Raw genomic sequence first — 15,615 nt, forward strand, 5'->3', positions numbered from 1 at the left:
CTATAAATATAGCCTTACTCTTCAATGTAAAAACACACACAAAAGAAAAAAATTTCTACTACTCTCTCTATATTAATACTTTTTTTTTATATTTTCTTGTTCTTCTTCTTTATAAAATTGTCCAGTTAGTTTATAATAAATTGGAAATTATTGAGATTTTTGATAGGTTTAATAATTTTTTAACTTTTTAAAATTTAATCCTAAACTTTCAAATATTCTAATCCACTCCATCTTTACCTAATTAAATATTATAACAAAAAAATTTTAAAAATAAAAATCCCTCGTCGTTCATTCCAACTCTTGTAACTCATTTTCCGTAGTTACTATAAAGCTCCAAAATTCATTCTTTAACACTTTACACTGAAGCTTGAAATTTTTGAAAATTAGAATTTATTATTCTAATTCACATATAAGTAGGAACTCCAAATCTGGGAATTGTTAAAATGATCTTTTTTTGTTGTTGACAGAAGCAACAATATAAGAATTTTCCACTTCAAGAAATAGATGAACTTTGAATCTTGAAATTCAAGTTTAGACTATACCCAGATGCGAGAAATCAAAATTAGTGATTTATTTTAGTGATCATTCTGATAAAGAATTGGAGTGTAATTGTTATTTGAGTTTTCCCCCGAATGGTGGTATGGCAGCCTATTGTCCATGCCAGTTTAGTATGGGTCGGACTGGGGCAATCCATCTTCAAGATTGTCACCTAAGATGTGGAAAGATTTCAAGGTTCGGAATTGGGTTTTCATATTCATATGGGTCTGTGTTGCGAAGGAAGCTCAAATGGGTTGAAAGGCCAAGACTGAAGCTTCTTGTCAGTGCTGAGCTCTCCAATGCTTTCTCTGTTAACGTTGGCTTGGATTCTCAGGTGGGTTTTCCTGTTTTTCCGTTAATTGATCAATGTTGGAGAGAATTGGTGGTGAAAACAGAAATCTAGTCCACCCCACTTTTTTTCTCTCCCTGAAATTCAAGTTTGACTTCTGTGGTTTAAAGCTCTGGATATTTGCCCTGTTATTTTGTTAATTAGCTGGCTGCACTGGCAAACCTTCACCTTACCGAGGATATGATCCTTGATAGCAGTGAGGGAGTGTGTGGAGGTTGAGGATTCGGGTAGAAGGCTAGTGCTAGTAAATAGTTTTGTGTTTGGTCTCTCCGGCTAGTAGTATTAGTATTACTTTTGGTATTTTTGTTATTTTACTATTTCCATATTTCTCACTCTTAAGTTTTCTATTACTACTTGTTGTCTCGTATGCCTCTATTTTCTTACTATCCTGCTATTGTTACTGCTTGTGTCTTCATAAATATTGTGTTTTGCTTTCTTTGAGTTGAGGGTCCATCGGAAACATCTGGTTACAAGAAGTGCTTCTTTGCTCGCTTGCAGCGCCTCGACTCGAGTTTCCTGACAAGGTAGAGAGTTAAGATCTACGTACGCTCCACCCTCCTTCCCCAGATCCCATTTGTGGGACTATACTGGATATGTTGTTGTTTTTAGCTGACTGCGCTGACCGTGACAGAAAGGGATGGTATTGGAAGCTTACTTTTGATGTTGCTTGAAATGTACCAGTGATGCGAAAAGTTGGATCCGATGAGCCTTCAAATGAGTGGACTTGAGATTGTGTTTCAGTTCCTTCATGTAAGATATGTCAAGGTTGAAGCTTGATGTGCCCTGGAATAGGAAGTAATAGAAGAGAGATGAATTCTAAGCAGAAGTCAGAACGTGTGTATTATTATGTGTTCTTCCTATCTGTATTGAATCCAATTACCGACCAATGCTCTTTTTCCTTGGATTGCACAGCAATGAAAGGCTTGGGTTTCTAGCTGTTAGATCTGCTTCTAGCTATTTTGTTTCCCCCCACAATATGTGGCATATTGCCTGTTTCAGTATTTTGATGTCTCTCGTATAGACTGATATAAAAACAAAGTGTTTCTTGTTTGAAGCTCGAAGCAAGAAAACAGCTTAGTTGATTAATTTATTTCTTAAGCAAACCAACGTTTGCACACAAATCTTTTAACTATGTTATTGTTCTCGCTACCTTTCTTTTTTGATTGTAATTAGTTCATTATTTTTAACTTTTGCCTTCTTTTTATCATTGTTTATTTACTTGATCGAGGATGGTTTATTTTGATCTTTTTTTGGTAATTTGTGATCGAGGATGGTTTCTGCTCAAAATTTTATTTTTATTTTTATTTTGTGATACAAGTAACCCAATTGACAAAAGAAGGGACTACCCTGTATACTAGTGGTATTATGAAGTTCTAAATGGTTTCCATCTACTTGAATAGTTATTGATTTGAACTTCATGAGTTAGCTGACTGTTTTCATTAAATTCATACTCCCCAGCCCCGTGGTATATCAAAGTTACCCTGGATTGGCCCTCTACCTGGCGACATTGCTGAGATAGAGGCATATTGCAGAATCTTTCGAGCTGCTGAACAACTTCATAACACATTAATGGACACACTATGCAATCCAGTGACTGGAGAATGTAGTATCTCATATGATGTGCCCTCAGAAGATAAACATTTACTGGAGGACAAAATAGTTTCTGTTCTAGGATGCATGGTATGTCTTCTAAACAAAGGGAGGGCGGATGTTCTATCTGGGAGATCCTTGATCATCAACACATGTAGTGATTTTGATGTGCATGTAATGGATGATAAGCTTCCTCCACTAGCTTTTTTCAGAGGTGAAATGAAGAGGTATTGTGAGAGCTTGCATGTTGCTCTTGAAAACTTTTTAACACCTGATGATCCTAGGAGCATTGATGTATGGAGAAAGCTGCAAAGGCTGAAGAATGTATGTTATGATTCTGGATTTCCCCATGGAGATGATCATCCCTGCCATACATTGTTTGCTAACTGGGATCCTGTTTATTTTTCATCGGAAGAAGAGACACAGTCTGCAAATTCTGAGGTTGCTTTTTGGAGAGGTGGCCAGGTAACTGAAGAAGGTCTAAGATGGCTGTTGGAGAGAGGGTTCAAAACTATTATAGATCTCAGAGCTGAGACTATAAAGGACAACTTCTATGAAAAAGTTCTGGATGAAGCCATTTTCTCAGGAGATATTGAAGTTCTTAAACTTCCTGTTGAAGTTGGCACAACACCTTCAGTGCAGCAGGTTGAGAAGTTTGCAGCAATGGTCTCTGATGTATACCGAAGACCCATATATCTCCACAGCAGGGAAGGAGTTTGGAGGACATCAGTTATGGTCTCTAGATGGAGACAATACATGACTCGTTACACACCAAAGTTTGTGCCCAATGCCAATAAGGATGTCACCTCCAGTGGGAATCCATTGTGTGGTAGTAGTAGAACGCAGGACGAAGGCACTCTACCTAACTCAGAAGAAAATGATACTCTTACTTATGCAGGTGTTTCTGCAACTGATCATGAAAATGGGACGCTGCCTACAAGATCAAACAACATAACTTCTGCTGGGAAACTACTTAGACAAATTCCTGAAGCTAGGGAGAACAAATACCTAAACAAGAGTGTAGCTGATGATACTGTTGCATCCACTTGGAAAGGCACATTGCTTGCAGCTGATAGTGGGGTAGCATCCTGTACTAATGAAAACCCTCTTAAGTCTCAACTGCCCCCCTCTAATTTGTTCTCCCGAAATGAGATGTCTACATATTTCAGGAGTAGGAAGGTTTCACCGGCGATATATTTCACTCAAGAAAAGAAAAGATTGGAAATACCTAAAGGGAATGAAATCATAGACAGTTATGCTGGGGACAGAGCTATAGAGTTTCAAAATCCAAATGGGTCATCTAGCAATATGCATTTACCAATGAAATCTTCAAATTCCTCTGCGAATACAAAAAAGTATGGGACCCATAATGGTTGTGCAGCTCCAATTTTGAATGGATCCAACAACAGTAAAATACATACTTCTGTTAAAAATAGTGATTCTATTGATGCAACTAGTGAGTTGGATACTAATGATGTGTTCTCAGCCACATCCACAGAAAGGAGGAACATTGAGGCCCCCAGACCTTCAGTTGATGCTAACATGGAGCTGTTTGAAGGAAATATGTGCGCGTCCACAACTGGTGTGGTAAGAGTGCAGTCCAGAAAGAAGGCAGAGATGTTCTTGGTTCGAACGGACGGGTTTTTGTGCAACAGAGAAAAGGTAACAGAATCTTCCTTGGCCTTCACTCATCCTAGCACCCAGCAGCAGATGCTTTTATGGAAATCCACGCCTAAGACCGTTCTCCTTCTAAAGAAGCTGGGACAAGAACTCTTGGAAGAAGCCAAAGAGGTGCTTACACATTTATCATTAATTGATTTTGGACTTTGTTTGACTACTCTGTTAATGCTCGTTATGCTCTCCCTATTTGGTTTTCCTGAGGATGCATACAGTTATAAGTAGGTTTAATACAGCTTCTAATTTACTCTAGCAAGGCTCACATAAAGGAAGACCCTCGAATTTTCCTTGAGAGTAAGACATCTATTTTGGCTCATTTGAAATTTCTGTGCTACATAATCATCTTATCTACTTTCTAAACTCTATGTATATATCTTGAAAATTCCAGGTTGAGAGATCAAGTAGGCCTACTTGCTCCTGTTTATTCTTTATCAACAATTAGAAAAAAAGAAGAAGAATATGCTCGACATATGTTCGTGTGTCATACTAGCCCAACCTGTCAGCATACACAAACACATTACAAAAGCTGCTGTTAATTTGTGAATGCATTTAGTCACTGTCAATCATCTGTAATATGAATTCATCTACTTTCTGTCCAATTTTGTATCCACCAACCAACTTGAGAAAGGAATATATGACCATTAGTTTTCTCTAATCATTTTGGATCTTCTTTTCCACTGACTTTCGTCCCTCCTACATCATGGATTTGAGTGTCTCATGCAAGTCACTTCCTAATTTTGCCCAAGTGAATCTTGGTTAGATTAGGCCATGGAGATTTTCCTCCATTTGTTTCATTTTGAGAACATGTAATTTCAGCTTGTTGTGCATAGCTCTATGATTCATGTATGGAACTTATCTTTGAAGGTTCCATATTTCAGAAAATATACACTTGTAGCAGATCCACTAATTTCTTTTTCAGCATGCTTATACAGTGGAAACAATGTCCTTATTGTTCTTTTATACTTGGTTTTACATTTACTTTAGATAAGTATCTCTGGCAAGTAGTTTACTATCTCATAGTTTTAATTCATTTGCTTTTCTATTTTCATTCTTCTTTGAAGGTTGCTTTTTTCTTGTATTACCAAGAGAAAATGAATGTTCTTGTTGAACCGGAGGTGCATGATATATTTGCTCGAATTCCAGGCTTCGGCTTCGTTCAGACCTTTGACAGTCAAGATACCAGGTGGGATGACTCATAAACTGTATGCGCAGATAGCATTGTTCATGTATTTCTTTGTTTGTCTCGGTTCACTTCTTTTACTTCACAAAAAGATGCTAACCTTGCCTGATGTACCTAATGCAGTGATCTTCATGAAAGGGTTGATTTTGTTGCCTGCCTAGGAGGAGATGGAGTTATACTCCATGCTTCTAAATTATTTCGAGGTGCTATCCCACCTGTTGTGTCATTTAATCTAGGATCCCTTGGATTTCTCACTTCCCATACAGTATGCTTCCTGACTGACAGTGTTATGATTTAGTTCTTAATTCACTTGGAAAGTCTCTCCTCTTACTTTTTCTTATTAATCCATAAAGTTCGAGGATTATAAGAAGGATCTAAGACAAGTCATTCATGGGAACAGAACTCTGGATGGTGTCTATATAACTCTACGAATGCGTCTTCGATGTGAAATATTCAGAAATGGGAAGGCAATGCCTGGAAAGGTGTTCGATGTCCTAAATGAAGTTGTAGTTGATCGTGGTTCTAATCCGTATCTCTCCAAAATTGAGTGTTATGAACACGACCGCCTCATTACAAAGGTGCATTTTTGTAAAGCACTGTCAGCCACCCCATTGCCCCTTCAGAAGAACAAAAGAATCCCATTTTTCGTAGTTCAGTCTTTGTAGATCTTCCTAGACAACTTTTTTATTTCAATGAGCATCCACTTGATTAGGGAGCTTGAGAATATGGAGATACCTGACGCCGTTTTATGTTATTTGGCAGGTGCAAGCTGATGGGGTCATAGTAGCCACACCAACTGGAAGTACAGCTTATTCCACGGCTGCTGGAGGTTCCATGGTACCTATTATCTCTGAAAGATGTGAACCTTTTTAACCTACATGAATTGAGCATAGTGTAATGAGTTGTATCTAAAGAAAAGAATGAGTTGTATCCTGAAAATGCCACAAGCAATGAGTTGTATCCAAAGCAAAGAATAAGTTAAAGCTGAATTACAGAATTAGTGTAAGTTGTGAGGGTTCACAGCTTGAGCAGTTTGTTGTGGAAATAATGAACTACTGAAAAAGAACCACAGAGAAGCAGTACACTACCCCTTCGCTTAAAACAACAACAACCCAGTGAAATCCCACAACGTGGGGTCTGGAGAGGGTAAAGTGTACGCAGACTTTACTCCTACCAAGGTAGTGTACTCCTACCAAGCAGTACACTACCCCTTCACTTCTCAAGAAGAAATAGGAGAAGAATAGATAGGAAAAGAAAGAAGACTGCATTATGCCCTTAATAGTAAAGATATAGAAATTTCATGACATATTTTTAAGAGCTATTGGTAGAAGCAGTGATTCTTCCTGTCAATAGTTAAATCTTGATGTGGAAATGGGGGGATGCAACAGACACTGATATTGAAATAGATGAAAAGATCACTTTGAAGATGTGGGAGAAAGCTGCTAAGTTAGTCTCATTTGGGCTCCTGATTAAAAACCTGCTATTGATTTTCTGGAAAAGGTTGAAAATCTATCATTGATTACCCAAGAAAAACTGACGGCAAGCTTTTTTGTGTGGTTCTGTATTCAGTGGTATTGATGTTTATGGTTCACAGCTCCTTAACCTAATAGTGATCAAGTGGTTTACTTCTTTCCGCTTCCTATTTATTATTCATGATAAAGCAATAAATGCATAATCTTGTTTCCGGTTCCTATTTATTATACTGATTGAGAGTAGTGGAGATCTTCAAATTATTTCATAAAATGTCACTCTTAGTGTCAATGTGTGCAATAAGACCGTAACTTGAAGCACTCAATCACGTTGTCAGCAGTATGAACTTTTTTTTGGCATCGAAAGCAAATTGGTGGAACTATGTTAAACAAATGAGCTTTCAGTGTACTGCTAAGAAGTTTTAGCTTTGTGAAGACTTCTTTCTGATATTTTTCATTCTACTCACTCATCTTGAAATTGCATCTTGTAGTATGTGGTTTTGCTATAGATTTATTTGTAAAATTTGGAAGTCGTATGTTTGTCGTTCATTTAATTGATGATGAAGCATCACTCAAAACTGTGCTCCTTCTGGTCAACTGTAGTTGATTGTTTCGTCTTGACCAAGTGGCTGCTAGAATAGTATATCACAAGGAAATTTATGTCATGCAGGTGCACCCAAATGTTCCTTGCATGCTCTTCACACCAATCTGCCCACACTCGCTCTCATTCAGACCTGTCATTCTTCCAGACTCTGCAAGGCTGGAATTAAAGGTGACTTTCTCAGTAAATATCTTAATAATCTTAAAATAAGTTCTCTTAATTACTAGTGCTAGTACCTTGATGTTCGATATTACTTTTTGGGAGTGGTACTTAATGGACCTGATTTCATAACTATAAGCCCTATACTGAATACTTTAACTGAATTGGAAAGTATCAGGGAAAAAAATGGGAAGAATAACTGTAATATTTCAGAAAAATATAGGAGCATTGTTGTATCTTGGTCATTAGTGATCTATTAACACAGGATCCTAGAGTTGTATGCTTTAGGAGAATGTCTTGAACTATGTGATAACCCATCCATGAAGTGGGATGATTCTTCTTTATTCAACATTTAGTTGTCAACGTATTTTGTTTGCCTTCTGGTCATTGGTTCAATGACTAAGGTAGTAAAACATGGAATGTGTTCTAGCCTCTTGTCACAACTTTGAATGCTTACTAGTCAACCGAGTGGGGGTATTTAAGTGAGAAAGAGTTGAGGGATGGACCCATTGAAAGAAAAAAACGGATTGATCAGTTGTTGTCAAGGGTATCTATCAAATAAAAATAGCCAACTTATTTTAAGGATGGCATTCTTTGGTTTCAAAAGAAAGGATGTTGAAAGAATAATAAAAGAGGAAGCAAACTAGAAGTAGACAGATGTCATGCAGGTGCACCCAAATGTTCCTTGCATGCTCTTCACATCAATCTGCCCACACTCACTCTCTTTGAGACCCATTATTCTTCCAGATTCAGCGTGGCTGGTATTAATGTTGTCCTTCTCAATGTATAAAATAGTTATGGAATAAATTTACTTTTAACCTATGTTGCTCCGACTCTTCAAAAGTGTCAGCCGGTGCGTGTCGGATTCTCCAAAAGTAGTGTATTTTCGGAGAATCCGACACGGGTATGGCATCGAAAGTGAGGAGTCCGTGCAACTTTGCTTTTAACTGCTAGTGCTAGTACTTTAATATATTGTGTTAATACTTCTTGGGCACTTATGTAACTGAATGAGTTGGGGAATATATAGAAGAGGGAAGGGAAAATGAGGAAGATAAAAGTGAATGGAGAGTTAGTTATGATGTCACAGTCTGTTTTTGAATCAAGGTTGGATGTAGACTCTAAGTCTGTTCCTGAAAGCACAATGATGTGGTGATGACATTCTGATAATGCTTTCCCAACTGTAGTTTGTATATTGATACCAGAGGAAAAAACACAATTGCTCACTTACATAATATGCATGATGGAGAAACCCTTTGGGTCTTGAGGCTCAGAAGAACCCTACGGAACGGGGAAGGATGAATTCCAAAACCTTATCACTTTATTATATAAATGGATATCTCACAAATGGACCAAGATATGCTGAGATGGAAAGAAAAAAATAATAATGGTGCTTGTTTGATACAATCGTTTAAGAGAATGGGAAGTGCATTTCCATATTCTTAACTATTCTTACAGCTGCAATTTGAGAAAGAATATGGCATATGTTAGGTTGTGTTACATGTGTAAATGTTGGACCAGCTATGCTTGCATGGGAAAGTAGAGAGCCAGTTCAGGTGGATTATGGTGGATACTGCAGAATTTTTTCTGCATACAGTGAGAAAAGTCTGCCATGATAATGCCACTATTTGTTTATCTAGACTTTCACAATGATGAAAAGAAGAGGCAGAATATTGAATGTAGCATCATTGGCGTTTATGCAAGTAGTTTGGAGAGAGAAATAGAAGAGTTTTGAAGGGATAGAGTATACTTTAGTACAAATGAGGACTAGTCTTCTACATGCCACTTGATGTCTTTTGTAGAGAACCATATTCTTGTATAGTTTCTCTATTTGTACAACGGGATATTCTCTCACAACATCAATGATTTTTTTCTTCTTCTAGAATGTGTCCCCTTTTTTCTGCAGCTTCTGATCTGAACTTCTCTTCTACCCCCATGATGGAGTTACTAAAACAATTAAATATGATATTGAATGTTGTTAGTTATTTCTTGTGGCTGATTTATCAAAATCAGAAATTGAAAATCAATTGTGATATGAGTAATTTCTTATTGCTGTTGAAATTTCATTTCAATGATGTTCAATTTGAGTCGTTTGATTATTATTGTCAATAGTGTATGATGGATGTTGAAGTTAGTAATTTCAATTGCAATATGATGCTTTATGTTGTAATTGGTTTGTGCTAGATATTTTAAGTGATCCTTTAATTGAGCGCTTCACTTTGAGAAGTGTGTGCCTCGCTTGCCAGTTTTCACTTAAAGCCCCACACGTGCTCTCTTTTTTGCATTTTTTGTTGTAGAAACAATGCCTCCAGTTCACATGTCTGAATATGCAACTATTAATACTAGCTACAAGTCTACAACCTCACTCTTTATTTCCTTAAATGCATCTGAAGCTGTGCTTGATTTTTATAGGCCGTCTTAGAGAATGTACTGGTCAATATTCTTAAAAGGAGGTTGACATGATTCCTATGTTACTTTACGTTTCTTAGGATGCTTTAATTTTTTTCCCGAATTGAGTACTGTTGGTGAAAAAGCCTGTATACAACAACTATCTTGTTTGACGATTGGCACCTATGTTTAATTTCTTGATGCACACCATTATATCTTGTTTGATGATTGGCACCTTGATGAGTGCATATATATGATGTTACACCATGAGATGTCCGTAGTTTCAGTGAGATATGCCAATTTGGTAGCAAAGGCACAACTGCTTCTTTCTGAACTTTTTGATCTTTTGTGGATGACATTTCATACTATTCGTTTAGAAGCTTAAATTATTTGCATGTAAACAGATTCCAGAGGATGCACGCAACAATGCTTGGGTCTCCTTTGATGGGAAGAGACGACAACAACTGTCTAGAGGAGATTCTATTCGAATATGTATGAGCCAGCATCCGCTTCCTACAGTCAATAAGTGTGACCAAACAGGCGATTGGTTTGGTAGCTTGATCCGTTGCCTGAATTGGAACGAAAGACTAGACCAGAAAGCACTCTGAAGCTAACTTCAACTATTTGTCATCACATTTATGTTTAAAAAAAATGTACAGTCATATTAGAACAACTGAATTGCAGAAGATCCACTTAACAGAGTAGAAAATCCTTTTTTCCCCTACGGAGTTTATGGACCTCTTTGATAGAAGTGTGGCAGCTTCCTTCTGTTAAAGCGTTGATCACCTGTTTTACATTGGGCAGATAATGCCTTATTGCATCATGAAATACTTTTTTCTTGAGGCTCTATTTATTAAATGGAAATGTTGATTCACCGTCAAAAGAGTGAACTCCTTCTCAGGATTGGTGTGTATAATAGGGCTGGGCATGGATAATTTTGGTTTTCAATTTTTAAATATACTATACTATTTGTTAGGACCCAGACACGGGTGTGATGACACATATCTTATCCTATCAAGACAAGTCAGCCTAAAACCCAACGGAATCAGGAAATGCGGAATTAACCAAATGGAATAGATACATAAAAGCGGAAGACTTAATCAATTTCAATAAACCCCTAATCTAGTTGTCATGTGTACAAGCCACTAGTAAAATGCGAAAATGAAAGATAAATTCAAGTCTCAATATCTTTGTTTCTCAAATAGAACAAAGCATAAGTAAAGAAATATGAGAATCCGTCGGATGACAAATAACTACCTTTCTATAAATCCTTGCGAAGCCTTGGATGAACAAGAGGGAAATCTAATTCACAGTGCGGGCTCGAAACTTATACAAGTGTAGAGGCAAGGAGTGAGTACCAAACAACACGGTACTCAACAAGTAAACCAATAAGACAAGGTAAATCTAATAAAATACGGGAACTCCTTTCATCCCAACTGAACCTTCATAATTACAACATGCACAGAAAATCAGCCCAACCTAAAGTTCACGATTCACAGCTCACAAGACTTCATAATTCATAGATCAATGTTACAACTAGCAAAACACAAGTATCACATTTAGTAGTCACAAGAATCAAGTTCATCACACACAAATGTCGAGAATTATCATGCACAATCAATATTCGGATATCAATCACACTTGCCAGCAATGACCTCGGCATCAATAACAATCGTCGGCAATGACCTCAGCATCAATATCACTCATCGACAAGGACCTCGGCATCACACACTCCCCGGAAATGACATCGACATCAGACACTCATCGAAAATGATCTTGACATTAGACACTCACCGAAAATAACCTCAGCATCACACACTCGCTAAAAATGACATCAGCATCACACACTCGCTGAAAATGACCTTGGCATCACCACTCACCGAAAATGACCTCAGCATCACAGTATATCCATCTTATCGCTGTGTTCTAGACTAATGTAAATTAGCATGTTCACACAATAATGAGAAAATGAAAAGTTCAGAAATTCACAATCACAACAAAGCTATCAAAGCATCTTTCAACTACACATCAATATCAAGATCAAGATAATTCACACTTTTTAATACATTGCCTTTTTTGTTAACCCCATTCGATAATTAAGGTTATAGTTCATTAGAGTAGGCAACCCATCACCTCATTCTCATTACTCCCCAACACATACAAGAAAGAGAGTTCAAGAATTCTACAAGATTTATGGAGTCTTAGAAGTTCACTTACCTTAATCAAACACGATGTAATGACCCTGAAGGTTATTTTTGGTAATTTTAATAAAATGTCCATTTTATCCTTTTGGGTAGTTTCCTAGATTCATATTTGATTGATATCCGATGTCGATTTCGTAGTTTTTCTTGAAAAGTTGAGATTTTTGATAAACTTTGAATTTTGGAGGTTTGGATGGCTCAAAAGTGGTATTTGAGATCATTTAGAGTTTCAGGTCTCGAAATGGAATTCCATCGATTCCATCAGCTCCAGAATGTTGAAATTGGTCTAGGAGAGTTGACAAAATTAGATTTAGGATTATATTGTGGATTTGAGGTGTTAAGTTGGAAATCGTTCAGGGTTTGGCCATAGGGTTGACTTTGGTCAACGTTGAGGGATCGGATGCTCGAAATTGAATTCCAACGACTCCATTGAATTTGGAGGGTGATTTTAGGCCTGGGGAGAGTTCTTGTGTGTTTTTCGGAAGCTCCGAGGGAATTTTGGTCTTTTTAAAATTTGAAATTTGTTTGATTGCGACTTATCAAGTTTCAGATCAAGAAATCCTCGAAATCAAATTTCAGCAGTTCTGTTGAGTCTGAAACGTCTAATTTAGTAGGATTGCATATATGATTTGTGTATACGGGGTTCTGATCGAATCCCAAGGGTCATTCGGAGGCTTGGAGACTTAGGGGATTTTGCTGGTTTACTACCCCTGATCCAAACCACGCGATCGCGAGGGGGTTGGTCGCGATCGGGACACTCGCTTAAGCAATAGTTTCTTCGCGAAAGCGAAGGTCAGTGCTGGTGAAGGAGTCACGAAAACGATTGAGGAACCGCTTTAGCGAAGATGCAGGGGTCTCGAAAGGGACCAAAGTATCGCGAAAGAGAGGTTCGCTTAAGCGAACCCAGTCGCTTAAGCGATATCTGAGAGGGGTTTGGCTGGAGTTTATGCTATTTTCACAATTTTTGAACTTTGGAGTTTGGTAGGGGCGATTTGGAGAGGGAATTTTCGTGGGATTTCATTGGATAAGTTATTTTAACTCCACTTCGTCATTTACTTATGATTAATTGTTGATTTTAACATGAATATAAGGATTTCAATTGGTGGAAATGACTCTTTTTCAAGAACTTTGAGAAATTGTTCAAATGTTGATTGTGACTTGATTTGAGCTTGTTTTTTGAAATGATTTTCACCATTGAGTTCCTAAGGATATGAGGAACGTTCTCATGTAAAAAATTTCAGATTTAATACCTCCATTTTTGGAATCGAAATTTGAGTCTTTTGATCCCCTTTTCTCGAATTTTGCATTTTTAGTGGCGTTGGACTTAGTTTCTAATTGTGAAACACCATTTGACTAGGTTGTAGCGATTCAGAGCATATTCGAAAGAAAAAGGCTCACGTAGATTGATTGATCATGGTTTGGTTAAGACAAATGAAATCTTTAAACTCCGTGAATATATTAGAATCCCAAATTTCCATTTGTATATGTGTTGGGGAGTAATAGGAATGAGGTTACAGGTTGAATCATGATATGAACTAATCTAATTGATCGACGGGGTTAATAAAAGATGATATATTTTATTGTAGAGATTTTAGTACTATATGTCGTGATCTAGATATATATGTGTATTTGATGAAATACTTTGATAGTCTGATTATGATTGCGGATTGTTTGAATTGAATTCTTCCTCCTTACTTGTGTGAGCATGTTGATTGTATTTTTCTGAAACATTGTGATGAGATGTAGATGATTACGATGCTGAGGTCACTTTCGGTGCAATATTACGATGCTGAGGTCATTTCCGACGAAATTGTGAGACCGAGATTATTTTCTGTCAGAGCTTATGATGTCGAGGTCTTTATCGGCGATTGCACACATGCATAATTTTTGAGTGTGCATATACTTTTCTGCATATCTGTGTGTAATAGGCTTGATACTTATATGTGACTTGTGATTACTTGTACGTTATATCTTGTGATATTGAGTTATGATATGAACCTTATTGAATTGTTTAGTATGAACTATTAGATTAGGCTGATTTCTGTGCAGGTTGTAGTTATGAAGGTTCGGTTGGGTTGGAAAGGATTTCATATATCCTATTAGATTTACTTAGTTTTGCTAGTTAACTTACTGGGTACCGTGTTGTTTGGTACTCACCCCTTGCTTTTACACATGTGTAGGTTCTGAGCCTAGGCTTTGATCATCTATTCTTTCTGATCATCTGAGGCTTCCAGGAGTTTGAGATAGGTAGCTATTGACATTCAACGGGCTCTCAAATTTTTCTGTACTTTTATGCTTTACTCTATTTTGAGAGTTGAAGACATATTGAGACTTGTATTTCATTTTCGTCTTATCTTTTTAGTGGCTTGTGCTTGTGACAACCAATCTTTGGGGGTTTTTGAAAGACTTCCTCTTTTATTTATTAATTGCCTATTTAGACTGTTTTTCGCTTTATTCCCAAAATTATTTGGTTTTAGGCTGACTTGTCAAGTGAGAAATGATAGGTGCCATCACACCGAATTCGGATTGTGACACATAATCAATCTAAAACTTGAGCCTTTTCCTTTCGAACAGTAGACAAATCACCACAATCTAGTCAAATAATGATTCACAATAAGATTTCGATACTAACAACACCAATTTCACACAATTCAGACAAAAGGGTCAAAACGGCTCAAAAACTCGATCTGAAAATGAAATTTGAATCTGAAATTTTTTAGATAAAAATGTTACCCAAAGCATTTGAAATCTATAAGTGAAAACCATCTCAAAATCGAAGTTGAAATCATTTCACAATTCCCATTTTTAATAAAAATCAAGTTCTTGAGAAAACCCATGAAATTTGGGATTTAAATCACAATTTTGGGTGTTAAAATTACAAGAAACCAATGAGAAATGAAGATTTGGGGTCAAAAATACTTACCCAAACACTTAGCATCGAAAAAACTCTTTCAAATCGCCACCCAAGAGTTTCTAAAGCTCAAAAATAAAAAAATATGGGAATGAAACCCCTACTTTTGGGAGTTAACATTGTCCAGACATCATGCTTCGCGATCACGGAATCCCTCCTCGCGATCGCAAAGAGGAAGATTCGATCAACTCATATAATTATATCGTCATTGGAAATTGTGACTTCACCTTTTCAAGAAACATCTCAATCATGTCACACTAACATCGTAAACATATAGACATATTAAAAAAAATGGTACAAGTAATTTTCTTCGTTAATCAATTACATAGAAAAGACAATTCTGTTAAGATAAGATAATTCAAGTTTCAAGCCTAAACAATTTTTTATACAAATACTAATTTATAAATTTGTTTGAATGATATATATATATATATATATATATATATATATATATATATTAGGTATTTCAACATTTTTTATAAGTATCGAATGTCATACTGAATATCAAAAAAAGTGTGAATGCATATCAAATATTATAATTTCAAAATTGCCGTAT

General features: G+C 36.7%; 1 protein-coding gene across 1 annotated transcript; it reads left to right on the plus strand.

Annotated features, from left to right (window-relative positions):
- Nucleotides 1-381: 381 nt before the first annotated feature.
- LOC129902580 (NAD kinase 2, chloroplastic-like) lies at nucleotides 382-10,821 on the plus strand. The gene is made up of 8 exons (XM_055977905.1): nucleotides 382-871; nucleotides 2,345-4,267; nucleotides 5,215-5,336; nucleotides 5,457-5,598; nucleotides 5,687-5,911; nucleotides 6,096-6,170; nucleotides 7,473-7,574; nucleotides 10,352-10,821. The coding sequence occupies exons 1-8, from the start codon at nucleotides 641-643 to the stop codon at nucleotides 10,553-10,555; spliced, it is 3,024 nt and encodes a 1,007-aa protein (XP_055833880.1). The 5' UTR covers nucleotides 382-640; the 3' UTR covers nucleotides 10,556-10,821.
- Nucleotides 10,822-15,615: the final 4,794 nt, after the last annotated feature.

Source organism: Solanum dulcamara, chromosome 9 (genome assembly GCF_947179165.1).
Source record: "Solanum dulcamara chromosome 9, daSolDulc1.2, whole genome shotgun sequence".
Classification (NCBI taxonomy): domain Eukaryota; kingdom Viridiplantae; phylum Streptophyta; class Magnoliopsida; order Solanales; family Solanaceae; genus Solanum; species Solanum dulcamara.

Bases quoted from the DNA above. Each gene is read 5' to 3' on its own strand.
- LOC129902580 (XM_055977905.1), top strand. From the start codon at position 641: ATGGCAGCCTATTGTCCATGCCAGTTTAGTATGGGTCGGACTGGGGCA. The intron at 872-2,344 runs GTGGGTTTTCCT...CATACTCCCCAG, and splicing joins ACGTTGGCTTGGATTCTCAG to CCCCGTGGTATATCAAAGTT. The intron at 7,575-10,351 runs GTGACTTTCTCA...GCATGTAAACAG, and splicing joins CTGCAAGGCTGGAATTAAAG to ATTCCAGAGGATGCACGCAA.